At 39.8% G+C, this 27,489-nt stretch overlaps 3 protein-coding genes across 11 annotated transcripts; 1 reads left to right on the top strand and 2 right to left on the bottom strand.

The window, feature by feature from the left end:
• The first annotated feature begins 65 nt into the window (after positions 1-65).
• Positions 66-13,034, top strand: LOC118421541 (E3 ubiquitin-protein ligase RING2-A-like). 9 transcript variants are annotated; one of them, XM_035828869.1, is made up of 11 exons: positions 66-265; positions 1,575-1,864; positions 2,470-2,607; positions 3,339-3,466; positions 4,125-4,243; positions 4,795-4,900; positions 5,452-5,490; positions 7,269-7,376; positions 9,596-9,616; positions 10,519-10,684; positions 11,252-13,034. In XM_035828869.1, exons 2-11 carry the CDS (start codon positions 1,661-1,663, stop codon positions 11,342-11,344), a joined length of 1,122 nt encoding a protein of 373 aa, XP_035684762.1. In that variant the 5' UTR covers positions 66-265; positions 1,575-1,660; the 3' UTR covers positions 11,345-13,034. The 9 variants fall into 9 exon arrangements, with proteins under 9 accessions (XP_035684762.1, XP_035684764.1, XP_035684765.1 ...); XM_035828868.1 differs by having other exon boundaries at positions 67-265; positions 1,655-1,864; XM_035828871.1 differs by lacking the exon at positions 5,452-5,490 and having other exon boundaries at positions 1,655-1,864.
• A 1,148-nt stretch (positions 13,035-14,182) lies between these two features.
• LOC118421204 (leucine-rich repeat-containing protein 4-like) lies at positions 14,183-18,271 on the bottom strand. The gene is made up of 5 exons (XM_035828366.1): positions 16,803-18,271; positions 15,895-16,214; positions 15,069-15,247; positions 14,421-14,580; positions 14,183-14,205 (listed from the first exon to the last, which is right to left on the bottom strand). Exons 1-5 carry the CDS (start codon positions 16,811-16,813, stop codon positions 14,183-14,185), a joined length of 693 nt encoding a protein of 230 aa, XP_035684259.1. The 5' UTR covers positions 16,814-18,271.
• A 71-nt stretch (positions 18,272-18,342) lies between these two features.
• LOC118421203 (cytochrome P450 2U1-like) lies at positions 18,343-20,884 on the bottom strand. Its single transcript, XM_035828364.1, has 4 exons — positions 20,627-20,884; positions 19,727-19,915; positions 19,153-19,288; positions 18,343-18,521 (listed from the first exon to the last, which is right to left on the bottom strand). Exons 1-4 carry the CDS (start codon positions 20,882-20,884, stop codon positions 18,343-18,345), a joined length of 762 nt encoding a protein of 253 aa, XP_035684257.1.
• Between the last annotated feature and the right edge of the window lie 6,605 nt (positions 20,885-27,489).

The raw sequence follows: 27,489 nt of genomic DNA, 5'->3' as shown, positions 1-27,489 counted from the left end.
AATTATTCAAATTTCCCGCCAAGTCCACCTCACTTCCCATGATCCTTAGCGGTACCTCAGCCCGCCACGAACGACTTACTGCGCATGTGCGTCAGATCCTGACGAAAAAGAAGAAGATCGAGAAATAGTGAGATACTTTCGTGCGTTTTGGCCCTTTCTTTGAGTCTGTGAAACTACTTAAAGCTGAAGAAGGGACGGACAACACCCAAAGAACCTTAGGAGGACGGAGCAGCAAGGTTCCACGCCGTTGGTGTGATAAAAATCGGTAAATCATTACGCTTTTGTCGCCTGGTGTGTCGTTGTTGTGGGGAGGGGGGCGGAAAAATATTTTCTTTTCGAAGCCATAATAAATGGCTAGTGTTTAGGTTTCTCAAAAGTACTTGATCGATACGTTTTTGCCTGTCGTTAAGCACAGTTTTTAGAGTACGTAGGGCATAGAACTACTAGTAACTTAGGCATGTTTATATTTTCTGAACTGATTTGAACAACAATATTTTTAGATTTATGAATGGGTAACTTCATGGCACTTGGAGTCCAAGGTGGACTTGGAACATGAAAATTATTGTTATGGTAAATCTTTTAGAATAATAGAAACATATGAGCAGACAAGACTTTGATGTCCATAACTGTCTCGCCCAAGAATGTGGCACTGTGATGTCATTGTCATTGATCTGACATTATTGATTTAGCATGATATTTACTGCATAAATTGATAAACCCCTGCAATTTATGAAAATTATGAAGATAATTTTTCATATGTAGTCAAACTAGATGAATCTCATGTTTTGATGCTACTGTTTGAAAATACTTAATAGTATACATATAGCATTTCTCTGCTTAGCACTCAGCATTCGGGAAAGAGTATGGAAGTTGAACACACACCACTACCAGTGGACTAGCCCCCTGCTGTAGTGATTGCGTTGTGTGTGGCCCAGGGCTAACGAAACAGAGATGGGCACCGCCCTATGCGCCAGAAATGGGCACTGCCCTTTGGCGCGGGAAGGGTTTAACTTTTAACTTTAATATAGCATTATATATATATATATATAGCCTCATAATGTTGCTTGTATCATAGATAGTATTACAGATAGTACAATCGCTAGTAAACAGATAGTCTCAATATCTTACGTTCTCCGTATCTTGTGTTGTCTGTCTAAGCCAGTTCGAAAAACATGCCCACTTGTATCAATAAACGTAATGTAACCGTTTAAATTGTTGACTGTATATTGTATGTATATACAATCGTTCTTTGTTTGCAAAGCCAATAGAAGAGAATGTTTTAAGGCACTATCACCAGTTCAGTTCAGGTCAGTCACAAACACTATCACCTGTAACTAACAAAACATGCGCACTGCTATTAATCCCCGTCAAGGGGGCTGAGCAGTAGAAAAGAAGAAGAAGTAGAAGAAGAAGAATATTGAATGTATACAGTTACCCTTGAGAATAGAAGAAGAAGAAGAATATTGAATGTATACAGTTACCCTTGATACTATTAATAGCCTCAGGCTAGTATTTCTTATAGCTAAATAAATTTAAGAAACATATTTTTCACATTAAATGATTTTTGTCTTTAGGAATTATACCAGCGACGGTCGGACCCCTCAATGCCGTGCCTGCTAGCCTAACCAAGGTCTTGCATTTGTGCTTACACCAGAGAATCATGCAGACCACGGTACCGGTGAACGTTCCGAACGTTCCCCCGCCCAACAAGACATGGGAGCTGAGTCTGTACGAGCTCCATCGTACGCCACAGGAGGCCATCACGGACACCACGGAGATCGCGGTGTCCCCACGCAGCCTACACAGTGAGCTGATGTGCCCGATATGTCTGGATATGTTGAAGAACACCATGACGACCAAGGAGGTAAATAGATGTTTTTTTTTGTCAACCAGGGTTCTCCTTAACTTAAGCAATGAAGCAAGGCTTTTAGCCAGGCATGCATCAGGGCGTCATTTTGATGTGCTTTTTTTTACAAAAACAAGAAATTGTATGCATTAGACGCCCCTACACTGTGGAACAGATCCTCTGGCAAGCATGAATTTCTGATTGACCAGGGTTGTCACTAGGTCATCTGTGGTCACAGTCTTCTACTGTGTGGTCACAGTCTTGTACTGTGACCTCTCTGACAGTAATTTTTCTGTACCATGGAAGGTGGATGCCGCCAGATCCCCCTACAATAGTCGTGACTATTTTACTTACTGTGACTCACCAAGAAATTTTGACCCCTGTAACTTATAAGATCCTAGCCAAAAGTCTGTGCTGCATCCCTCCCAAAAATCCCATGTCAAGTTTGTATTTTTGGCGACAACTAGGAAGAAAACCTTGGAGTGTTTACTGAGAACTGTGTAAAAACTGAGAGAGGAAACTTTTCTTTGTTTGCATTTTAGGGGTGTGGGGGTGGCGTCTTGCATCAAAAGTCACGCTCCATTCTTTTTGTCTTACTGTCGATGTTGGTCTGTATTTTGCAGTGTCTTCATCGCTTCTGTCAAGACTGTATCATCACAGCCCTACGCAGTGGCAACAAGGAGTGTCCAACCTGCCGCAAGAAACTGGTGTCCAAACGCTCCCTCAGACCAGACCCAAACTTCGATGCTCTCATTTCTAAGGTAAGGACATACAATATGGGCATTGATGTACAGGACAGCGTTCAGGATGAATTTTGATATGTGGGTACAATGTAGTTGTAAAATGTGGCAATCTTGAGCTCCCTAGCAGTATTTACAAGTAATTACAGCATTATTGGCTGACATCCCCTTCTTGAAGGTAGTGTGGTATAACTACTATAAGCCATAGCCAGCTGATCTGCCAAGGGAGGTCAATGAGCTCTGTTTTGGTTTGCTACATATTCAAACGTGTTGTAATGCCTGTTCCAGGGCTAGAAATACTTTTCTCTGCATTCCTGCACTGGTGCAGGTAACATTGAAAATTACCTGCACCTGACAAATTTTACTTGTGCTACTGCATTGCTATTTTTCTTTCATACTTTATCAATGCAGCTAATAACAATCCATATACACCTACATCGTAGGACATTTATGTATAAAACCAAGTACATGGACCAGTGCAGGTTAGGTGCAGGTAAACACCAGAAATACCTGCACAGCTCCAATTTTACCTGCACTAACCTGCATATGCAGGTGGTATTTCGAGCCCTCTGTTCAAAAGAGCACTCTAGAATCCAATCCTTAATTTGCTCATTAAATGATGTCGCCACCAAAAGATTTAAATACTAGTATACAATTCCCCACACAGGTAGCAGAAGCAAACATAGGAGCAAACTAGTACTACCCAGATGGTACCCAGGCTAGTGTAATCTCTGATTTCTTGTTTTGTTTAGATCTACCCCAGCCGTGATGAGTACGAGGCTCACCAGGAGCGTGTGCTGGCCCGACTGAACAAGCACCACAACCAACAGGCACTTAGCTCCAGCATAGAGGAGGGCCTCAAGCTGCAGGCACTCAACAGGTCTGTGTAGGGCACCCAGGGCCCTCACCAAGCTATTAGTTAGGTGGCATCCAGGCATCTATAGGAAACCTTACACTAAATTTTACTATAAGTAGTAAGTTAGATACCCTCTTTTGCAGGAAGACACCTATTTTTAGATACCCTGTTTTTTTGTTCATCCCATACATTGTAGACATCACAATCATACATTCACATTGTTACCACATCCTCAGTCATACTCCCATCCATTGCTTTGCAGTGCCCCCATACACTACATGTATACTATTTATCTTTCTAGAAAAGCCCCTACATAACATATTTCATTCCTGGTGAAGCCATGTGGCTTTCATTATATGGAAAACACACTATGGTAACCCCAAAATTGATGTAAGTGCGCAAATGAAAAAAAAATTTGATCCCCCAAAACCTTGCCTTCATTATGAAATCTAAGCAGTTTGGGAAGTATGTACAACATAAATTTATTGCACAACAATTGTACATGGTACAAAAAATGGCATCTGCCGATACTACAGTTACAAATAAGTGAACACAGAATGAACACAGTATAACGAACAATAAACTCATAAAGTTAATTTTTGTGGACCGAAATATTGTCACATTGATGTTTGGCGCTTGTTATTCGTATTTTATGAAGGGTGTGATATGTACATTTCTTCAGGGCCCAGCGTGTTAGGAAACATTTGGAAGAGCCGAGTGGCGGGGACCTGGGCCAGCCACGTAAGAGACCCAAGACTGGATCCGACGAGTCTGGTGCGGAACAAGAGTCTCACAACTCAGGTAGAAAACTTTGTTTTAAGCAGTCTGCCAACCAGCAACTGAACTGAAAGAAAATATATCTATAATTATGCATCAATGAGGGTTAGACATCCAGGTAATAAGATGCACCAAAAAGCAGTTACTCAAGCAACATTTTATGATTTTGGAAACGGTCAGACGTTTCAGACAGCTGTCCGGCGTCTGTCGTCAGTGACACAGTCAAATTTTGGTTTAGTAGTCTGTATATTTAAAGTGCTTATGTCATCAAAATTCAGCATTTTCTAGTTACATTCATATTACATACATACAACAGTATCATTCAATGGACAAAGACGTATGTACAAAATACATAACTTTTACTTCTGATCGTTATTCTGATATTTTTAAACCTTACAAATCATACTACCAGTTCTTGATTCCTGCCACCAGGTATTCAAGTCAATTTCCACTGGAGATACCATAGTGAACTCGGCACAGCGACTTGCAAAAAATACACCATTTTTTCCCCACTTTGAAATTGAATCTTAGCTAACTTAAATTCATTTACAGCATACATGTATGTGTTCTTTCAGGAGGCGAGAACTTCTGTGACCCACCCGAACCTTTGAATGAGGTTGAGTTGGTTTTCAAACCACATCCCAACAACCACGAAGACTCTGAGCATGGCAGCCAAACAAGGTACATTTCTACATGTAAATACTGTATTTTGGGACATGGTTTGAGACACAATATCTTGCTGACAGTTATCATCAGTACAACCTGCTGTATGCAAAGTGTATTTGGAACTAGCATGGTATCTATTCTAGTCTAGCTCTGGTTCCCTCCTTTGATTTTGAATGCTTTTTTGCTGAATAGTTGCCCAGTATATACAGTGTGCGCTATCAACATACCAAAAATCAGGATATTGGGTCCACCTCTTCTTGTGTTATGCTCCTTTAAAGTCTAAAGTCTAAAGCCGCCAGGGGGCCTAAAATCGAACAATTTTGAAACTCGTGGAGACCTACAAATGTATGTCTACATACCAGATATAAAGATAATCCAATCAGAGGAGCAAACTAGAACTAGAACGAGGTAATACCAGGCTAATTTGAAGATGTGGAAAAAAGTCACAGATTGTCCCCCTCCCCCATTTTCTTTCCCTGTACGTCTTCGACGTTGGGTGCTCTGGTGTATAACTGATAAGATTTCTAACGATGATAAATGTAAATTTACTTCCACCCGCTCTCCAGCCCAGCTGACATCAGCGAATCCTGTGCCCGCTCACTCAGGTAAAGCAGTCAAACTCGAAAGCCAATGGCATTACTTGTTCCATGAAATACAAAGCTTCCTCGCAGTTCCAGGGCATTGGTTAAAGGTTAAGGCCCCTGAGACAAAACATGTGATCCATGTGATGGTTTCAGCAAAACATGCAGAAAGAACTGACAGACATCTTAGGGGCCGTAACCTTTGACCTTGGCACATGAGCACTTGGAACTGTGAACCAACTTATACATGTGTGCACACAAAATCCCCACCCCTGACCCAGGACAATTCCCATGCACTCTTTGGCCCACTTAACAATTGTTTTTGTTTTTTTAAATTGTTAAACATCTCCAGTACAGATTTGTGACCGCCTTACACTCACTGACAGGGAGCCCAGTACTATTACATGTAGGACACCTGTTGTTCCCTGATTGCAGAGAAACCGTTCTGACCTAATATGACCTTTGACACACATCGCAGGCGGGGATTTCAGCACAGTTTTGTATATACTGTGAAAACTGTGTTTTTTTCTTATGTGTGTCACCCTGAGTAAACGTAATGCCAGCTGCAATTTGCAGTACAAACTTGTAAATGACTGCAGATCACTCCAAATGGAACATGAGTTCGGTTCAAATTATGTCAGATCGAACAAATTTAAGTGTAGTCAACTACAGTTAAGCTTTACACCCAAAGTCTCGCAGAACATATCCTATATATTATTACATTTATAAATGTAGACGGCTGTTATATGATGCTTTCAGCTTTACCAGTTTCCTTCCTATCTTTCTTATTCTTTCATTTTTGCTTCTTGTTTTGACGACTGCAAAAGTCTCTTAAATTTCTTTTCAAAGAGTAATGTGCACTTGCAAACCATGTACAGGACTTAACTCGAAAGTTCATCTACATCGATAGAAGTCATTCTGACTTGATGTTGGATTGTACTTTCTAACACAAAAAAATTGGACTTGACCAGGTTTTTGACTGTCCAACTCCAGTCTTTGTCAAGGAATAAGCAATACTAGTAGATTGCTTTGTGACGTCACATTATGATGATGAATGTGCATCTGCCTGAGTCACGGGACAAAGATGAATATTCAAAATATGTCATCACCAGGGAAAATATGGTGTGAGCTTTAAAATGAAGCAAAAAAATACCTCACAGGCAATTAAATTTAATTCCCAACGTTTGTATGCACCCATTTAATGAAGTTTTAGGTAGCAACATCGGCTGAAACATACATGTATATCCTGATGTAGTGGTCGGCCGATATGCACAATAAAACTGCATATTCCATAAAACTTATACGTTTTGTGTAATGGTGGTGTGTTTTCCCAAACATCCGTACGTTTTTGCATAGTTCTTTGGATATTTCCATAAAATTTATGCGTCTTGGCATAGTGATTCATGCATTTTTCATAAAATCTGTATTGTAAAATTGTGCTTTGATATCCCTGGAAAAGACAACAGTAGCCATTGTCTCTTCAATTTAATTTCACATAGTGATTTCCATGACATTTTTATGACACAGTGTCATTGATATAAACACAATGTCATATATAAAAAAATGTAGCATTTGTGAAATGTACTTGTGGTATAGCAACATTTCAAAAGTGTGAATATACACTGAACATTTCACTAAATGGTGGGTCATGACTGTAGGTGAATCACAGTTGCATTTGTCATTTGTTTGTGATTTTCAGGCTTTCGGGCCTAAGTGAACACTGTGAAATGCCCATGTTGAGGGAGTACCCCTGTTATCCATCCACAACATGTTTGTTCCCCTTTATATCCCCTTTATACCAGTGGATGGCAACCTAGTGTCCCACCAACTCCAGAAGCTGTGAACGAGATTGAGTTAGTCTTCAAACCACATCCCTCGCCCACAGCTTCTAAGGCAGACAGTCAGACAAGGTAGCTCCATGTGTATATGTTAACCAGATGCAGGGGTTCCTCAGGGTACCTTTTTGGGCCCCCACACTGAATATTGCATACATTTACATGTGCTACAATTGTTTAGTTTGTAGCTCCATGTGCATATGTTAACCCGGACCAGGGGTTCCTCAGGGTATCTTTTTGGGCCCCCCACTGAAGATTGCTTACATTTACATGTACTGTTTATTTTGAAGCTCCATGTGCATGTGATAACCTACCAACCAGGGGTTCCTCAGGGATCCTTTTTTGGGCCCTCACTGAACATTGCGTACATGTACATGTACTACAATTCTTTCAATGGTTATTTTGTAGCTCCATGTGAACGTGTTGACCTACCAACTGGGGGTTTCTCAGGGCTCCTTTTTGGGCTCCCCATTGAATATTGCATACATCGGCTACAATTTTAACTGTATATTTTGTAGCTCAATGTGTATGTGTCAATATCAACCAGGGGGTTCCTTGTGGCTTCCTTATGGACCCCCCCTGAATATCACAACCCACTAACCACATTTTGTAGCAATTGTTTATTTTGAGAATACTTAAAATCTGTGTTCTGAAAGATTTTTAAGTGTCAAATGGTAGAGCTGACTCCAGTGTGCTAAAAGGATGGGTATTATTTGTTTTATAAACAATTGACTAGGACCAGTGTACTTCATACGTGTATATACATCCCAGTAGGTTAGTTATCCTTGTGAATCTGCATGGTTATTTTGCTGGAAATTCCCAGACACTCTTTCATATTCATTTTCTATAAGACCTCTGTGTTTTACTCCTCACTCTTTGCCCTGTGTACTGCAGCAATTCTTCTTTGTTCTTGTTCTACAAAGCTGCCAGCAAGAGAGTTACAATGTACACGTAGATGTTGAGCCAGCTGTGCAAACTACTTTTTTTTTTTTTTTCTTCCTGATTCCGTGTTCGTCACGGCACTTTATTACATGTCACAGAAAGCTGTACAATATGTAGCTTATATCATATTTCTAAGAATACATTCTGATTTGAAAATTTTCAGAATGATTTCTGCATCTTGACATAGTAAATTCGGGGATGACACTGTAGACTTATATTTTACAATGGATAGTTTCGCAACTAGCAGCAGTTCATTGATGTACCGAAACTTGTTTAACATATGAGGGTTGTATCCAAAAATAATGTCATGTACAGTGAGAGATATGGAATAACTAAACAAACTTTCCACATAATCCCATAATGGTTTAACAATTTTACAGTCAAAGAAAAAATGCTCTATATATTCTATAATATCGCAAAAAATACACTTATTATTTTCTACAATTCTCATCTTATGCAACAATATTTTGGTCGGATAAATATTATGCAAGATCTTCCATTGCAAACTAATAAGTTTGGGTTCTTTAGTAGTCAAGAAGGGAGATTTCCATAGTACATGCCAAGAAATGGAACGAAAATCGTACATAGGAAATCGTTTCTCCTAGCTGTGCAAACTACTGTTGGCTCTGATGTATACGTTGTTTTCAGTCTGTCAACAGTGAAAATTAGGCCTTTTGTGTATGACTGTGTACCTAATATATGTTAAAATGTTGAATATTGCTACTGCCTAGGTCACGTGACAAAGTGGGAAGAAAAATATAGCCTAACGCCCCAAAAGGAAGCAAAATACAAAAAAAATGTACTAGCTCACAGGCTATGAAATACAATTTCGCAATGCAATGCTTTTAACTAGTGACAACATTGGCAGAAATGCTATAAAAAAAGAGTACCTTCTCACAATGTAACTGTCGACCGGTTTGCATTAAAAGACTGCACCATAAGATAAGTTTTGTGTAATGATGCTCCGTTTTCCACGCATAGTTCTCTCTACATTTTGGTGGCATCTTGATTCATGCATTTTTCATAATGTCATGGAAACACAATGCCATGGCTAAAAAGAGTAAAGCATTTGTGAAATTGTGTTACCTCAGTGTTGAACCTATCTAGCTCAGTACGCATACATGTAGTCTTGGTGAAAATTGTTCTGTTGTTTTTCTTTTTTTTTCATAAAAATGTGAAGTAAATAGTAGACCTTTTCACGGTTAAATCACACATAGTGCTCTCATCATCATATGATAGGTGAACATTTGGTTCAGTTTTCCTGCCAGAATTTGAATGTTGTTGTTGTTGACAATTTTCACAGCTGTATCATGTCTAAATTTCTTCCCTCCCCCTCCCGTTTTCCAATCTAGCGACAGAAAATTCACCCGAAAGTAAGTACCTACAAACATATTATACTCTCACGTTGTGCTTTGGATACAAAACGATAATGCGCTCTAGCCTGGAATTCATCCTAAACTAACTCCAGTCCAAATTTCTTTGTGAGTTGCGGCAAGTGATAATTAGGTATAAAAATTGTAGGGAGCTGGGTGGTCCAGTGGTATTTGCCTTTCAAGGTGCGGAGTTTTAGAGCATTTTAAGTAAAAGTGGTGCATTCTAAGGTATCCTGAGGGGCAAAATTACTGTTACAGAGGTCACAGTTGAAGACAAAAGAAACGATGAAAGGAATGATCGGAATGACATGGATACCAGATTGGACGCACTCCCTCATACGAAACAATGAACATTATAAGAAATATGATTGTTTTACCACATGGAGGGACATATGACATGTACCCGTATGATGCATCAAATATAATGTACATGTGTATCCTAACCGTGAAAAGGTCTATTTGAAAAATATGATATGTTCACCCCTCAACAGCCATTTTGAAATGAAGTTGTAACTGTAACCATTTTGGTACCATTGCAAGATGATATGCTTTTAGTTTTAGACTTCTTCAAGTTCTTTTTCCAGTAAACGTTTCAAAAAAGTACATGAAGTAACATCCAAATGCACTAGTAAAGCGATATAGCAGACCAGACAGCTATAGCCAGATCAAAAATGCCTTTATCCCACCCTGTCTACACTGTATGTATATGATATGAATTGTCCATTCTACATTAAGTCTGGGTTTTTATCTACATTTGGACTCATTCTTTGGTTGGCGAAGACAAGTACTGTAGTGGAGGATTGTATTTTTTTTGCGCATCGTCAACGTATCAGGCATGAGTTCATGATTTACATTGTCCGTGTTCATTAACCTACACTGTACGTGGTGTTTTATTTCTGTAGGTACATCAAGACGACAGCCAACGCTACAGTGGACCACCTGTCCAGGTACCTGGCAATGCGCCTGGCGCTGGAGAAACAGAAGGAAGACGTGGCCGGTCCTCCCAGTGTTGGTACTGAGGAGCCACAGTACACCATCTACATAGCACCCACTCCAGGACAGTTTGTGGTAAGTATCTCAAACTTACACAGGGCTCCAGATACTTTTTTATGCATACCTGCACTGGTGCAGGTAACATTGAAAATTACCTGCACCTGACAAATTTTTCTTGCAACACTCTGAATTTATGAAGTAGAGATCATGCTCGTCAAATTGTTCAGAAACCATTGCTATTTTTGTTCTTTTATACTTAATTGGTGGTAACATTCAATGAGGCTAATGACAATCCGCACACACCTACGTCATATGACATTTATGTATAAAATCCAGTACATGGACCAGTGCAGGTTAGGTGTAGGTAGACACCAGAAATACCTGCACTGCTCCAATTTTACCTGCATATGCAGGTAGTATTTTTAGCCCTGTTGCTCTCCTCAAACATGGGACCTCCTATCTGAGAAACATCAGACTGTTGAAAATCTATTTTCATAAGGTTAAAATGACACGTTTAACAAGGACCATCAGCTACATGGACTCCCAAACAATGAGTAGGCCAGAACAAAATTTAAAGCTGGAGACAGCACTGCGCAAATGTCAGCTTTTCAAAAGCACTCTTGTTTCATTGTTTTTCTGCAGGCACTGACAGGGGGCATGAGCCTGGAAGCTGTGAACGAGAAACACTGGAAGGTAAACAGACCGCTGGAGATGTACTACTCTCTCAAGAAATGAGCCTTTCTAATCTGCAACTCATCTTGAGGCCATGTTGATTTGATTACAAGGATGACAGAAAACCTCAAAACTGGTGCGAGTGTGCTGATAAAGAAGGCTTGGCAAAAAGTAGTTGTCTTCATTATGAAATCCACCTTAAGTTGTCAGGAAGGTTGAACAAATGACTTAACACGCAGAGTATGGTATACCACATGCAATCTTCATTTTCGTTTTTCCCATTGCCTTCCTTGACTTGTGAATCGATTTTGGAATTCTATGACATTAGTATATATTATCCAAAACTTTTTTTTTACAATTTATGTCATATATTTGATCATTTTACAGCTGCTTTGTATAATTTACATGTACGTGTACAGTATGGTCAGAAATGTTTTTCTGAAAATGGACAAAAATTTATGTGCGAGTAGATGTCATCCATATAATCAAATCAACATGGCCTAACTGTCTCACAGAATCCATGTAGTAGCATACAAGCCTTTTTGGATGTGCTTCAAACATTTTAGTACCAGCCAAGTGCTCAAAATTAGTCAAAGTGAGGTAAATCAACAAGACCAGTTCAACAAAAACCCAAGTCTTTTTTATGCATCAGCAGACAATGACTGTCTCAAGAATCATTTACCTTCGTGACGTACCAAAACTACTATACGCCTAATGTGTATAGACGTAGTTCATATATGTTTAAGACACAAGTCTTGTTGAGATTGGTGTAGTCTTATATACATGTAGGGTATATTTATAGTACGTATTACATATCCATTATGTATAGTAGTTGTCATATTTTCCAAAGTAGTCCACACTTAACACATGTAACTACTATAGGTGCGTGAGATTGTCAGGTCATTCCCAAATTTACGTAATGGCGTATTCTGACTTTCTGACTTATTTTTTTATATCTTCAAACGCCTACGTTAATGCATTGATAATGCATATTGAGACTGTATTGCTTAATGTCTTTGAATAGGGTGTACTCAGCTACATGTACATGTAATTTAGGGATTAGACTTCTTTCTTCCACTGGTGAAAGATATTGAATACATGTATACAGCTATGGCTATTACAGTACTGTGACTAATGAGAGCAATTTGTGATGTAATTGAACTATGTCTTGTGCAAGATAAAACTCGAGTGATGTGAACTCAACTCTTTAACTCGCTTCTAGTAAGGATTTTGTATGTAGAGATAGCTTTAAAGCCCATACATTGGAAGTGTAGGATGCCAACAAATATGCCAAAGTCACATTTTTGCTTCTTCAAAATATTCTTGTGCAAGGCTTGGTATAATAGTATAAGTCAATGAGGGCATATGCTATTGTTGTTGTTGTAGTACAACGTACATCAGACAAGAGTTTGTTACAACAGGATATATGGTCATTTAGAGCCCTTTTTATGTGTACAAGTATATGAATAATTATTTCATTTCTTTTACATGTAATACTCTGTATGTACGCTCTGTTCTTAAAACTCATCTCACACGAAAAGTGAACTGCAGTATTATGTGTATGACAAAGAAATAGTTGGGGAAAACTTGCATTGTGTATAGATGACAATGAATACTCAACTACAATGTACAAGACTTGTAAATGTAACGTTTGGCCATTGCTAAAATGAGCACTGTGGCTGATAGCCACAAAGGAATAATTTTGCCAAGTGTCATCGTACTAGATTCGAAATAAAACAATAGGTGGCCCCTACATCTGTATGGTTATTATTTTTGCTGATATCAACATCACTGACAGATAATAGCTCGTTTAAAAGCGGTTCTACAGCTGTGCAATTACATTGAAAAGAAACCATTAAATTCAAAATTGACACTGTTTTATACACACAATCATATAATTGCTTGGTAACTAAAATTCACATTTAGTAGACAAATTAGATTAGTAAATCTTATTGACTGCATCATTTGTATTAACTACATAAATATTATGTAAAAATTGCAGTAAAGTTCTAACAACTTTTATACAAATGTATGACTCAAATATCCGATGTTTCAGGTTGGATACTCATACTGTTGTTTTTTTCATCCAAATATTCATTGGGGTATCATATAACGCTAGTTCTTTATCCACTGAGCAACCTATATCCGTTGTTTTTTCATAAATGGGCTATGTAAGACAAATATTTTGAAAATAGTGTAATCTTTCAAAAGCCAGCGTCAACTTAATATCCCTAAACATATAATTTTTATAAACAACGGATATAGGTTATGCTGCGGATAAAGGTGAACTAGCGTTGTCTGGGAAAAGGCACACTTACAGCTCAGTGCAACATATAGTGGCATACATAAACAACAAACTGTAATATGAACAGAAATACTCTAGTTTGCCTCAAAAGCCTTCCAGAGTTGACATCACAACCTACTTCAGTTCCGGAAAGATCCAGTACAAATCTCCCTCTCAACTCAACTGGAGTCTCACACTTTACTCTATCAGTTGTAATGTTTTCTGTACCAAACCACTGAGCCATCTTCCAAAACTCACAATCACAATGCCACGGGTTTCCATCTAGAGACAGATTTCGAAGGGTCGACAACTCACTAAAATGACCCTCATTCAGGGACGTAAGTTCGTTTTCGGACAGATCTATCTCTTGTATGGCGTTCAGAGAGCGAAACGACCCCACGGCCAATTCATTGAGGCCCATCTTTTTCAACTCGAGTGTTTCGAGATCGACCAAGACAGAGAAGTCGCCATCTTGAATTTGGGTGATGGGGTTTTCGGAGAGGACTAACTTTCGAATAGAAGGTACAAATGAGTTGCGAGGAACTGTCGTTAACTTGTTGCCTAGGAGGTAGAGCTCCCTCAGAGTGGATGGACCTTGAGTGGCAAAAGCTTGGGGGTCAACGGACTCTATTTCGTTGACCTGAAGAAAAAGGATTGTGAGGTTTGTAATAGTTGAAATAGAATTGGCAGGGATGGTTGTGATTTTCGTTGCAGCAATGTAAAGTTGCTCGAGGTTCGTTAGAGTAGAGAGAGCTTGGGTTGGGAATATTTCAAACTTGTTATAAGTAAGAATTAGGTGCCGAATATTTGGAGTATGTTGGAAGGCATTGGGTGGTAAGTTCTGGATATTGTTACCGGTAAGGTCTAGGTACTCTAGACTGTCCAGCCCCTTGAAAGTGTCGTCTTGTATTGTATTGATCCAATTGGTTCCCAAGTAAATGGATTTGATGGATGATAATCCGTTAAAAGCTCCATCTGCAATTTCCGTGATGAAGTTCGTAAAGAGCATCAGCGTCTGCGGAAAAAATATCAAGAACGATAATGATAACAGGAATAATTCCAAGTTCTCTACTAGAATTTTGCATCGAATCAGGAGCGACTTTCCCAGCTTTGATTTTATTCTACAACTTCGGTCGACCTGCAAGATTTTAAAGACTAGTAGGCATCCTCCAACTTCATAAAACTTTGCCCACGATCGCGACCTATTCTCAACCATGGTCTAGAGATGGTCAGCAATGTTTGACATTGCGATGTTTCCTAAGAGCTTTCTAATTAGTATACGTCAACTGACAAATCCAATTCGGGAAATTGATTTGATCAAAGAAGCGAACTTGGGCTAGTATAGGACGGATTCTAACCTTCTAGCGACCCAGAGGCTCAGGGACAACCATGATTGGGGAGGGATTGCGAGCAAAGTCGTGGGAAGGTCCTTAGTGTGAGACTGGGGTTTAAGCAATCGACATAGTTTTTTAAGGATATAACATCTGTCGAGGAATGACCTACCTGGAGATCTGTAAGGTTCTGGAATGAGTTCCTCTCCAGTCGAGGAATGTTAGACTCAGTAACCCAGAGAGTCGTGACCCATGTCGGGATGCCTTGCGGAATGGAGTGGAGATGATCGTAGTTCGAACAGTACACGGTCATCCGGTCAGCCATGCAACCGCAGTACATTGGGCAAAATCCTTGAAAGATAGAATTAGTATACTTAGCTATAAGAACATTCAAAAAGTCAATTTGCACACACCTAGGTATGTCAAACGATTTCTAAAGTATATTGTAATTGTATGTTCTTGTACAGAGTGCTGAACATGATGCCAACTTTCAACAAGGATACGAGTATTTCGTATAACCTCATTGCTAAGTGAATGAACAGTCAGGTTCTATAAACAGTGGGTACCATATCATAATTATCTCAACATTACAGCCGCAAAGAACACGTGAGACTTACATCAGTGTTATTACAAGGGATTATCTGCTTTAAAGACACTCTGACTCGTGCTCTTCACTTGACTCGTTCACATCTTCCATTATCCAGCAACACCAGGCCGAAGTTCACAACCTTCTTTGAATATAGACGGGGAAAGATACCAACTTCCAACTACCTTTGACCTCTAGCCTACGTCACACTTCCAGAAGCCAGAAGTTGACGTATTTCCTATGGAATCTGGTCCTCAGTTATCCGTAATAGTCGAAAAGTTGATATCTTTTGTTGGAGTCAAACATAACCCTTCTTTTATTTTGTATAACGTTGGTGTATTAATGTTGGTAATGTAATATTGCGAGCATAGCATAAACCCCACCATAGTAATGTTACCAGCCTGAAACTTACCTGGTGTCGTTGTATATGCCTCAGATGCAGTTACAAGTGTTGTGACATCAGGAATCGTCACCATGTTCGAAGTCGTTGCTGGTTCGGTTGTCTCTGTGTAAGTCGAGGTTGTTGTTTGGTCAGTTGGTGCGGTTGACTCCGAAGTCGCTGTGACATCTTGTTTTGTGGTTGGTTGCGTAGTCGACAGGTCGGTCGTTAACCCCATAGTATGTGTTAGCTCAGGGGTGACGCTCTTGTCCAATATTGCGGACGTTGACCTCACGGGGACAGCTGTGAGCGTGGTAAACAGGACAATCGTCCATAGTGCTCGCCCGGTGATTCTGATAATAAAAGATAACAAGTATCAAGTATCATGAATTATAACTCCGTGAAATATTGATTTCATGTTTTCTTTTGTAGATTTTGCCCAGCGCCAATTTCCGTCTCGTAAACTGACGTCGCCTTTTTATGTATATTAGCTCGCTCCGTCGCCTTTTAAAGAGTGTCAGCAAGATCACCGCGACGTTTCCTGGCGTTGTTGGAAAGGGGTTAAGCTCTCAGGCTTGTAGACTCGGGTTCGAACCCGAGTTGATGCACTGTCTTTGTTTCTATAGCATCTTTAAACATTTATCACGATATTGCCGTACAGCTGTGATCGAAATGTTGCTTTCTGTATGTTTCCGCTTCTTCTCAGAAGCCCCCCCCCCCCAAGTTATGAAATGCTGGAGTATGGAATGGTATAGACAGCGATATTAAATAACATTTACACACGATGACGCGACGACCATTTCTTTACGAGACTAAAATTTGCGACTCAAACCTACCACTTAACAATCAACAGCTCTTTGGATCCAACTCACCAATGAAATAGCCGAACGATTAATATTGTTACTATAATGATGATAGTACATGTGTAATTCATATCTTACCTTAGATTCATGCTGTCTGATCTCTTGATGGCGAGTGGGCGCGTGTATATCGAAGCGTGTCTTCGGCCAGAAGTAACGTTACAAACGTTACACCTATAGTCACATGGTACATTGTAGTATAGCGACCTTTCATCCGATGACCTCACCTAACCTTAATCATTCTTTGCTTAGCCTGGGATAATTCCTCAGTATTTTGTAGCAATATCATGTAATAATAGGCACCTTTATCTTTAATCAGTCAACCCCAAACTCGATTCATTTAATGATTTGCAATGACATTACATTAGATACTTAGCCGTTTGGCTGAATCGAAACATTTTGCCCGCTAGTAACCCTTTGCGTATGTATGACGACTTTGTCATGTGGGGGAGTAATGAGTCAACAAACAAGGTGTGGTATTTATTCACTTCGTACATACACGTCTTGCAGCATAGGGTCATTGACATGTGAACTGTCGTATATGAAAAATGTTATATACATGATGTATGACATTGTAATCATAACAAAAATCCTCTGAAAAACATCGAAAAACAACATTTTTGACGGCCAGAAGACAAATCATAGGCAATGAACTGCGTCGTTGGGTGGAAGAAATAATTGTACAAGGAGATAGCGGTGAACACTGGTTTTAACGATTTTATACAGGGGGGAAACGGTTGTCATCGAGAGAGTTACACAGTTTGGCAGTCCGGGAGAAGAAACTGTTGCTATAGAATGAGTTTGAAACCAAACCGTTTGGCGATGTGAGTTCGAGAAAAACCAAGGACGCTGCGAGGCTCTCAATGGAGAGGCATTTACCTATACTTTAGGTATATCAAACATACTGTATAGACAAACAATACCCTAAATAATTAATAACAACAATTGGAATATTGACATATAAACTATCAACACTATCAACACGTATGCACTATACTTCACAGGAAAATATGAAAAGAACAAGAGTTCAATGATCTCATACCTCCGTGAGTTCTATGTCGTGTTTGATTATAGTTCATTAACCATGCAAATAAGCTTTTGATTAACACCATATCAATCACTCTAAGGTAGAAGTGACTTGCATATGGAAAATAAGTCATTGCAAAAACATAAACCAACAGTAACAGACCAAAGACAATACCTATATAATCTGGAATTTCTGTCTGCTGTCATTCCAGGTCGGTTAATCACTCATTTTACAAACTCTGAACCATACTTCCTGTCAATGTTGCAACTCTAAACGTTTGCTCTTGACGACTCCACCACCATTTAACATTAGCGATATATTGGAATTTTTATGAATAAATACAAAGATATATGTTGTTGACTAAAATATACATGTAGTTGATGTTTTTTTATATGTATACTAGCATTTTTTGGTCATCTTATGGACGTTATAGAATGTTGTTTATTATTCAAATCGGCAGTTATGATATAAAAAAAAATATGATTACAGTAACTGGAAAGACAAATATTACGTTATCCCAATTTTTTGTAAAATAACTTTGCCCTACCACACCTCACCCCCACCCGCCCTAAAAATCTTTACTTGAAAATGTCTTCAACGCAGAGTGAGACATAGCTTTACTGTTTGGGGTTTCAAACCTATTCCCATAGTACCAACGGTCGACGGTGCAGGGGCGCCCTCTGGCAACTTAAAAGTGAAGTGTTTCAGGAGGGAAGAGAAGAGCAGAAAGAGCTCCATCTTAGCCAGCTGCTCACCGAGGCAGACACGGCGGTCTGTAATGTTGAAATATATGTATGATTGATAACAATTAATAATTTCTTTTGTAATAGAATGGCTAGAATGTGCTTCTAAATCCCTTCGACGTGCTGTTAACCATACTGTTTAAATCGAGGCAAGTTGGAAATGAAGTTGACCACAATAAAAACATGTGATAGTCCGCATTCCTGGAGGAATGTACCCATTCTTGAGGAATGTCCAGATTTGACTGGTCGGGATGTGCGTTCGTGTAACAGTACGTACGTTTAACACGTGGCGTACGTGGCGTATGTGTAACACTACGTACGTGTAACACGTGGCGTACGAGTTACGGTATCTGTCTGCGATCCGTCCTTTTTGCCTTCTTAGCGCTTCCCGCCAAAACTTGCCGTCAATCATGACGTCAGACCACTTATATAATATTCAAGAAATAGCATGATTGGCTGGCCGTAGTTTTCTTTACAACAACAGGAGTATCTGATTGGTTGACGTGGCGAATGACCAGCGCTTAGACATGAGAGGGTGTGCCTTACATATTTTGACAGGAATTTTTGTGATGTGGATGGATTAGAAAAAAATCAACAAGCATATCTAGGCATCTTAAAAACATATGGGTATTGTCAAAATATTTCTTGGGTTGAAACTCACCCATTGAGAAAGGCATGAATGATTCCGGCCTGGTAACCACCTTGCCGTCAGAGTCCAGGAACCTACGGGGGTCAAACCTCTCTGGGTCTGGCCAGAATTCAGAGTCCATCTGAGCTGACCATATGTTGCCAATGACCTTTCAGAATGTGAAGAAATTACACAGAACATGTTTCTACCATGAGCAGATTACAAGCATAAGAAATGTACAGGAGGTAAGAGTACATTGTATGTTGCCCAGGTGAATGCTGTCACTAGCACACTGTCGTGTTTTCTACTGTATAGTTTCATATTATTCTATTTAATATCATTACTAGTCTATAGATAGGTGGATTCAAAGCTGTGGAAACGTATACCGTTATCACGGAAATACGGCAGCTCCGAGACGGGGGGCGATACAGTCTTCCTGGCATCTTTTGCCCGTTGCTGACGTCATACTTTCAGTTGAGTTACGGTGACATGGCATTCGGGTCGTTTGAAATCGAGAGCGTATCATATAACTGATGGAAAGTTTGTTTGTACCTTATTTGAAAATATCGTGCAAAATCTTTACCATTTTATTTCAGTTTTCAAATACCTGCGTCTTTGCTGGAATATCATAGCCTCGGAAAGTTGTATCTTGAACCGTAGCATGGGGAACGCTGAGGGGAGCGATTGCCCTGATGCGCTCCATGATAGTAGCCTCGGTATACGGGAGCTGGGACCTGTGGGCCAGGGTGGGCACGTCATGGTCTGTTCCCAGGACACTGTCCAGCTCAGCTTGCACCTATCACAAAATGCAACGAAGACACGATTAAAATCATTCTGCAATATTTGAAGAACAACATTGAAGTGTTTCAGAAGAATACGGCATGGTTAAATGTTTGATACAAGCCGTTATGAGAAGAAAGTCATCATACTGCAGTGCCGATTGCCGATGTGTGAGTGATGCATTGTGGTCTAGGTCAGAGTTCAAAATCCCTATTAAAACAATGTTTTGTTTGCAACACGGCAAAAGATTGTTACAATGTCCCTGAAAACACGTGTAGCCCTCTGTACTTACAGGTAGCGTATATATACGTAACATCAAAAATAATTAAAAAACAATTTCACCGTGGAAATTATTTATCACCAAAAGGATTTTGTACTTTGACCTTGATCATTATGCACTCGCACATGCGTACTTGTAAGTGTGCCTGGTGGTTTGTACTGAAAGGCATGAATAAGCCTTTTCGCAGTAGTTGCCACACACGCGCGGATGAAAGAAACTCTGGGTAATATGTCAAAGTTTAAGGCCCCCCAGACATAAACAGTGTCGTCTCTACCATTGTTTCAATTTGTGTAACAATGTCCGTAACGTCATGGCGCCTGCAAAATGGCGGCATTTAAGAAAAAAAGATTGGGAGGGGGAAGGGGCTTCAACATTGACACATTACCCAGAGTACCTTTCACCCGCGCGTGCGTGGTAACTACTGGCTTATTAAAGAATCTTCTGTACCTTCTGTTGTTCCTCTGGATGCAAAACCATGTAGAGAAGACCCCAGCGTAAGGTGATGGTTGTGCTGTCGATCCCAGCGACAAACATGTCAAGAACTATGAACACGACGTTTTCTTCTGTAAAACCGTCGGTCTTCTCTTGGGTCTCTTGTTTGTTGAGGATACTGTTGAGGATGAGGTCGATGAAGTCTCGTGGATTCTCGCGGTCCAAGGTCTCGCGGTGGCAATTGATTTCTTGTCGCAAAACAGTGGTGACCATTTCAGTGAGGTCGTAAAGAATCTTGCAAGATGCATTTACTATAAACAGAGAAAACCAAAGTCTGAAAACTCAAGCCTGCATGAAATATTTTGTTTTGTGATGGTGCGTATGGTGTGTTGTGGGGTTGATATGGTTTGACGTTCGGCAAAATTACTTCATCGTTGTTCTTATATATCTACCTATGGTAAATGGTGAGATCCCAAACTACAACTTTCTAGTGACCTCACCATTTCCTTTTTATTTCCTATTGTTACACCTGCACCTGGCACATATCCCTAATGTGTATATATTCAATTTGGTTAATTCAATACATAAGTGACAGGGATGGTCACAGTAACTCTTTCTACTAGTTGTGGATCTGTGCAGCCATCGACTTCATATCCCTAATGTGTATATAGTGATTCACCCCGCACACAGTGGTGCTTAATGGCACAGCTGGGTATCAGTTACTGGGACCACTCTACTCAAAAAAAGTAAAAAAGGGGTGTAAATATTTTTTTTTAAACGAACCACAAAACTGCAGCAAACTTCTTATGCGCACTATAGCACAATGGCTGGCAATATCTATCCCAATAGCAAACGCGATCGCAATCCATCCAGAGGTTCTAAAGATATCGGTCCGGAATCACAAAGATCCCTACCAGAATCAAGACCTGCTTTTTTCAAGCAGGTAATAATTGACGACGTTATCGAATAGTCATGCCATCTAAACCAATCACAAGCCTGTTCGCGGTTTTCGCGGTGACCACTTTACCGCAAAATTAAAACCACCGCGAACATTTTTCTATAATGGTATTAGACTGCAGTCTATGGTGTTACCGCGAACTTAAATCCACCGCGAAAAGTCCATTTTCTCGCTACCGTGAAATTAAATCCCCGCGAACTTAAATGCATTTACAGTATGCCGACTTGGCCTAGTGATGTCAGCGAGGAAAGTCTTTGTTAGCGATTTGGTTTCCTAAAACAGATGGAAGTATCAAAATATTTTAGGTTGGTTGTTGGTTGTTGGGTACGCTAGGTTGTTGGGTAGGGGAGGTGATCGGAAGCCTGTCTACTTTCCAAAAGAAGTGCGTGAGAAGATGAGGGGGGGGGGCAAAGAATTCACACACGTCATACCTCGGTGACATGCATAATTTCAAGGTGACGTCTTTAAATGTTGCAACGAGTTCTCAACAAACTTTTTCAAACGTCATTAGGACTTGTAAAGAGCCTCTGAGAAACTTTTTGAGAAGAACTGTGTTATAATTCCGAGGTTCTGTCATTATTCTGAGGTAACAAGGTCAATGACCGTGAAACCTGGTACAACCAGTACACATGACCTTTGGCACCGGATTCAATCAGGCGGAAAAGTCACAACGACAAACAAGCAAGGATATCTCTCAAACTCTGAGCCAAGCTACCTGGGCGTTTTTCAAGATTCCTCATTTTCCTGTACCTATTTCAGAGCTACATATGATCTAATAATTGCAAGGTGAGATAGATTGTCATGTCCTGTGAGCTTTTGGTGGCTGTTTCAGTACCAAATGGTGAAAAATAGCAAATTTTGGCAACAGTACTAAGTACACCGCCCTCCCACTTGTTTTCGAACACAGGACAATGTTGGCTGCGTTGTTGTCAGAAGTCTCCATCCGGACCATCGTGGTAGTTTGCGTCGTTTTCCTGACCCTTCTGGTCTTCTTCAAACGGCGTAAGAACCTCCCACCGTCACCGAGTGGGAGCTGGCCTGTTGTCGGCCACCTGTTGTCCCTCGGCCGAGCGCCCCACCTGAAGCTTACGGAGTGGAGGAAGCACTCAGTATTGTTAAGACAGGTTTTGCCCACCTTGGCTAATTAACTGACCTGGAAACTTTCTGGTGTAATAAATGTTTACCTGGTGGTAATATTATAAAATCTTCAATTACTGGCCATGTATCATGTCCATAAGATTTAGTCTGACTTCATTGGTTTCACATAAATATAATTGATATTAAATTATATGAATAATAAGCACTGCTGCATTTTATCGCTTTTAGGCTCTTGGTGCATCGCTAAGGTATATCTAATTGAAGTAAATTTGGTATGTATGTATTCATCAATAAGTACTCTGTAACAATCAGGGAGGTACATGCTTGCTGATCCAATAATAACAAGGATATTCTTTAATATGTTAAAAATATTGACAAAAATGGCATATTGGCAATATTCATGAAGGTCTTGTTAAGTCCTAGTGACTTTACAATGTACATTCCCACTTGGATGTTGTAGCACCACATGTCTACTTTCTAAAAATGTCTTTTATGACCGCAAAATATATTGCATATGGTTGCACCTTCTGAAATAGAATAAAATTACAAATATTCAAGTTTTGGCTCCTCCATGGGTGAAATTTGATATCTTTGTTTGGACAAGTGGACAATAAGGGCAATTAACTTGTTTACTTAGGGCACTGACAGCAGGGTAGCTCAGCACCTGAGGAAAACAATAGCCAGGTGTTCACACCTTTGCTTGAAAGTGGCATAGGTGGCAGACAGCTTGGCTTGGGTTATATCAACAAAACACAAACATGGCTGTAATTTAGTGTAAACAAGGAATATGTTACAAGAATTGTTATGAAGCATGGATTTCAAAATACAATATGTACACAGAAGACATAACTGTCTATCAAAGATATGTTTGCAATCAGAAACAAAATTTTCCTTGAAACAAATGGAAGATGCTCATGTACACTGAAGTTACTTGAATCAAACTGTTAAAAGCTCCTTGCTTGAATGTTGCAAGAGGCCTTATGAGGGCATTTGGCATGAAGGGATTCAAGTGACTTATGTAACAAATTTGGTAAAACAATTGTGTACATAAAGGGAATTCTTAGGCAGCTGGTTATTGACAGAGTGACCAAAAGTTCAAAATTAGAGAGTAAGACGTAGTTAACAGCATGTTATAGCTTTACTGCAATTTATAGCTTAAACAAATATAGAATGATACAAACATAGTGTCAACATTCAACTATGTCAGTGCACAACAGGTAAAAAGCTGCATCTGTTCAGGGCCAGCCCGGGACAGGCAACAAAAACCTTTGAATGTGGGCTCTGGAGCTGTCAGAGCTGGCCTGTGTGGCCCTGAAATTACAGTCTGGCGACAGCTTAAGCATGTATTAAAGGAGCAGCAAAATGTGTAACTTAGAGTGGTGCGATACTCTTTTTAACTAGAGTTCAACGAACCCATCTCTTCGCCAAATAATCATGCCTTTATTCAAGACTTTAAGGTCTTATTCATGTATTACTAAATCATGCCTTTATTTAAGACTTTAAGGTCTTATTCATGTATTACTAAATAGTACCTACCCCCAAACCCCACAAATGCTACCAAAACAAGACCTGATTGTACAAGATGACCTGATAGCACCCCTGGTCAATCAGAATTTCAAGCTTTTCAGTGTCCAGCTCACGGCTTGTCAGTGTTTCCTCCAGTACAAACATCTGTCAAACAGATGTGTCCATAGATATAGGTCAAGTGAGATACATGTATATACAAAACAGTTTATTTCTGTTAATTGGCCACTGATTACAATTAAATGCATCTTTCCATGTAGATTATTATTTTAAGTACTCATTCTATCTACATACCAAAAAATCCTGATGATCCGTCAACACGTTCTCGAGTTATTCTCGTTCAAAGTTTGAAAGGAAATCGGTGCCTGCAGTTCCCAAAAAGCCGCTAGGGGGTCCAAACTCACAGCACTTACTCTCTGCCCCAAGGGCTATCTACCACTCAAAAATCATGACCACAGCATATCCAAAACACGAAGTGTCAAAAATAAAAGTTTTGCTGCAGTACCTTAGGCAGTCACTAGGGGGCCCATTATCGAACTTGACCTTCGTTTTCTTGACCCCCACCCACCTACCAAATATCATCAGGATCCATTCAAGGGTTCTCGAGTTATCTTGCTTACAGACAAACGCACTTACATACAAATCCCGCTACAGTGCCGTAGGTAAGAGCCAGGTAAACCATTTTCGCACTTGACCTTCCTCTCCAAAACCGCTACACACCTACCAAGTTTCTTGAAAATCGCCCAGCTAGATTTTGACTTATGCTGCCCAAAACAAACTGCAAAAAACATACCAAGCTCGCTGCAGTACCGTAGGAAAACGCCAGGTAAATCGTTTTCGAACTTGGCATTCCTTTCGACAACCGCTACACACCTACCAAAAATCACAAAGTTCCATCCACAATTTCTCGAGTTATATGCTGTTGACCTACATACAGACCCAAGTCGACAAAAACATACTCATCGCCATTGGCGAAGAGAACAAGTTAATTACACTCCCAGACTGAAACTATCCAGGTTATTGCCTGTTGTTCCTTGACACACGAGGATTAGACGTGCTTACACTGAGACTTTGATTACAATACAATCCGTTATCTCTTTATCTCTATCAAAAGAGTGTTTTCTCAACTATAACGTCCTTGCTCTTGTGAACTTTGCTAAAAAAAATGTGTGTGTGGTAGGTTACGTAACCGTAGTATATCAAACAGACTATTGGTACAACAGTTTTCATCTGAGCGTTGTTTTCTATCAAATACCTTGTTTTGGAATAAAAATCGATTATCAAAACAAACAAAGCCGGCATCAGATCCAGGAAAGAACATGGGGAACTAGAGTTCCTCGAACACATATCTTCGCCAAATAAACAATTTCTATGGAAGATAGTTCTTTTTGAATGATTAATGTGTATAAGTCCATATGTTATCTAGTCACATCATGTAGTGGTTGGTTGGATTATGAACATTGTGAGTAGATTAGTCTATTCTGTCGGTGTACATAATGCAGCAAATGTTTTGGCGATGTGAATGAATGTCTTTGCATAATCAGAACAATTTGTACAGGTATGAGGTTACTGTTCTATTTTGTGTTGTCATAATTACTTTCGGAGAGCTGGTTATGTTTTGGGTAGCGTTTGTATGTATGTATGTATGTATGTATGTATGTATGTATGTATGTAGAAACCAGCAAATTGAAGACCGGCTGAATGGATTGAAGTGATATTTGGTACGTGGGTAGGTCTTGGAAACCTGGAAACCACAGGAAGTCACGCCGATAATTGCATTCGTCACTCACCAAACCCCGGCCACTGTAACAGTTGTTCCTTCCAATTTACGGAACTTTTTAACTCACCAAGGGTCATCTAAGGGCCATATGTAAGGATTGCTACGACCCCCGCCTTGGTGAACGTTTGTTTCAATCTCATGAAAATAGAAAGTAAAGTTTTGCAGTCGCGAGTTAAGTCAGAGGTATTTTACAGAGTCCAAGGTTATGATTTCTGCGACTGTCCGATGACAGCCGCCTGTCACCTTTGGCGATTTGTATTTCTCGCAATGATGTCAGTTCTTTCTAGCCGACCTTTCCCTTACAACATGACATCTCTGTTAAGAGTTGAGGAATGCGTGGATAATTGACGGTGACCCTTTTGACCTAAGTGCTGTTCTTCAACATGTTGGGTTTGTCTTGTCCCAGCACTTGGTCACTTGTTGTTTTAACCTAGTTCACAGATGTAAGTACTATGTGTTACAAGCCGTCATTGTTCAATTATGTTATATTACTGACTTTACATAGTACTTATTCGTTTGTTTAGACCCATGTAGTGTTACTGGCACATGGAACACCAAGTTTCCTTGCAGTCCATCATAAGAAAATACACCTGAAGTGTCTCGTAGATATTAGCTCTACATCTTTATATCAAGTGATATTCGTCAAGTTCCCTCTACTACATTTTTACCGTTCCCATGATATAGTGTTACTTTTATTGTTGATCTGTATATAGATATAAGCAACACTTGTATATAGATATGTTATATTTCAACTGCTATGAATCCTTTGCTGTGTGCCGTCGTATTGACATCAATTCAGCAAGCTATTTAATTGCTTAATTTTATAGATACGTGTTGGACACGGTCAGGCTTTGTATTTTGCTAACATGAACCATGACCATTTATAGGCATTTTTCAGCCAGTAGTCTCTACCAGACTCCATCCTGGCGGAATAGTACATGGATGACCTAGTAACATCCCTGGTCAATCAGAATTTCATGCTTCCAAGACAACGTCTGTTTATCAGGGAGCCCCTGCTTCCACTGGCTCCTTTGACCTACTTCTCTATTTTTAGACATCTATGGGTCGATTCAAGTCCTTTCAGGTGACTCCGTCACAAGTATTTTTCAACCGTTATAGAAGTTTCCCTAAGTAATTATATTAAATACAGAGTGATTTATATAATTTGCATCTCATTATGTTGATAATCATCCAAAGTACCTACCTACCAAAAACAAATATATCCATCAATCCCCTCAGGAGTTATCCATCTAAAAAGTTACGAAATATAACACCCACTGCAATTCCAAACAAGCTGCTAGGGGGCCCAAAATTAGACCATTGACTCCTAGTACCAACAGCTATCCACCAGTAAAAAATCACGAACCTGGCACTTCTGGAAAATTTAGGCGCAAACTTTGATGCTCACTTGCAGTACCAAAACAATTTGCCAGGAGGCCCATTATCGAACTTGACCTTCCTTTCTGTGTCCCCTACCTATCAACCAAATATCATTAACATCCATCAAGAACATCTCGA

The sequence above is a fragment of the Branchiostoma floridae genome, chromosome 8 (assembly GCF_000003815.2).
Source record: "Branchiostoma floridae strain S238N-H82 chromosome 8, Bfl_VNyyK, whole genome shotgun sequence".
Classification (NCBI taxonomy): domain Eukaryota; kingdom Metazoa; phylum Chordata; class Leptocardii; order Amphioxiformes; family Branchiostomatidae; genus Branchiostoma; species Branchiostoma floridae.
This window is presented reverse-complemented; position numbering and strand designations above follow the sequence as displayed.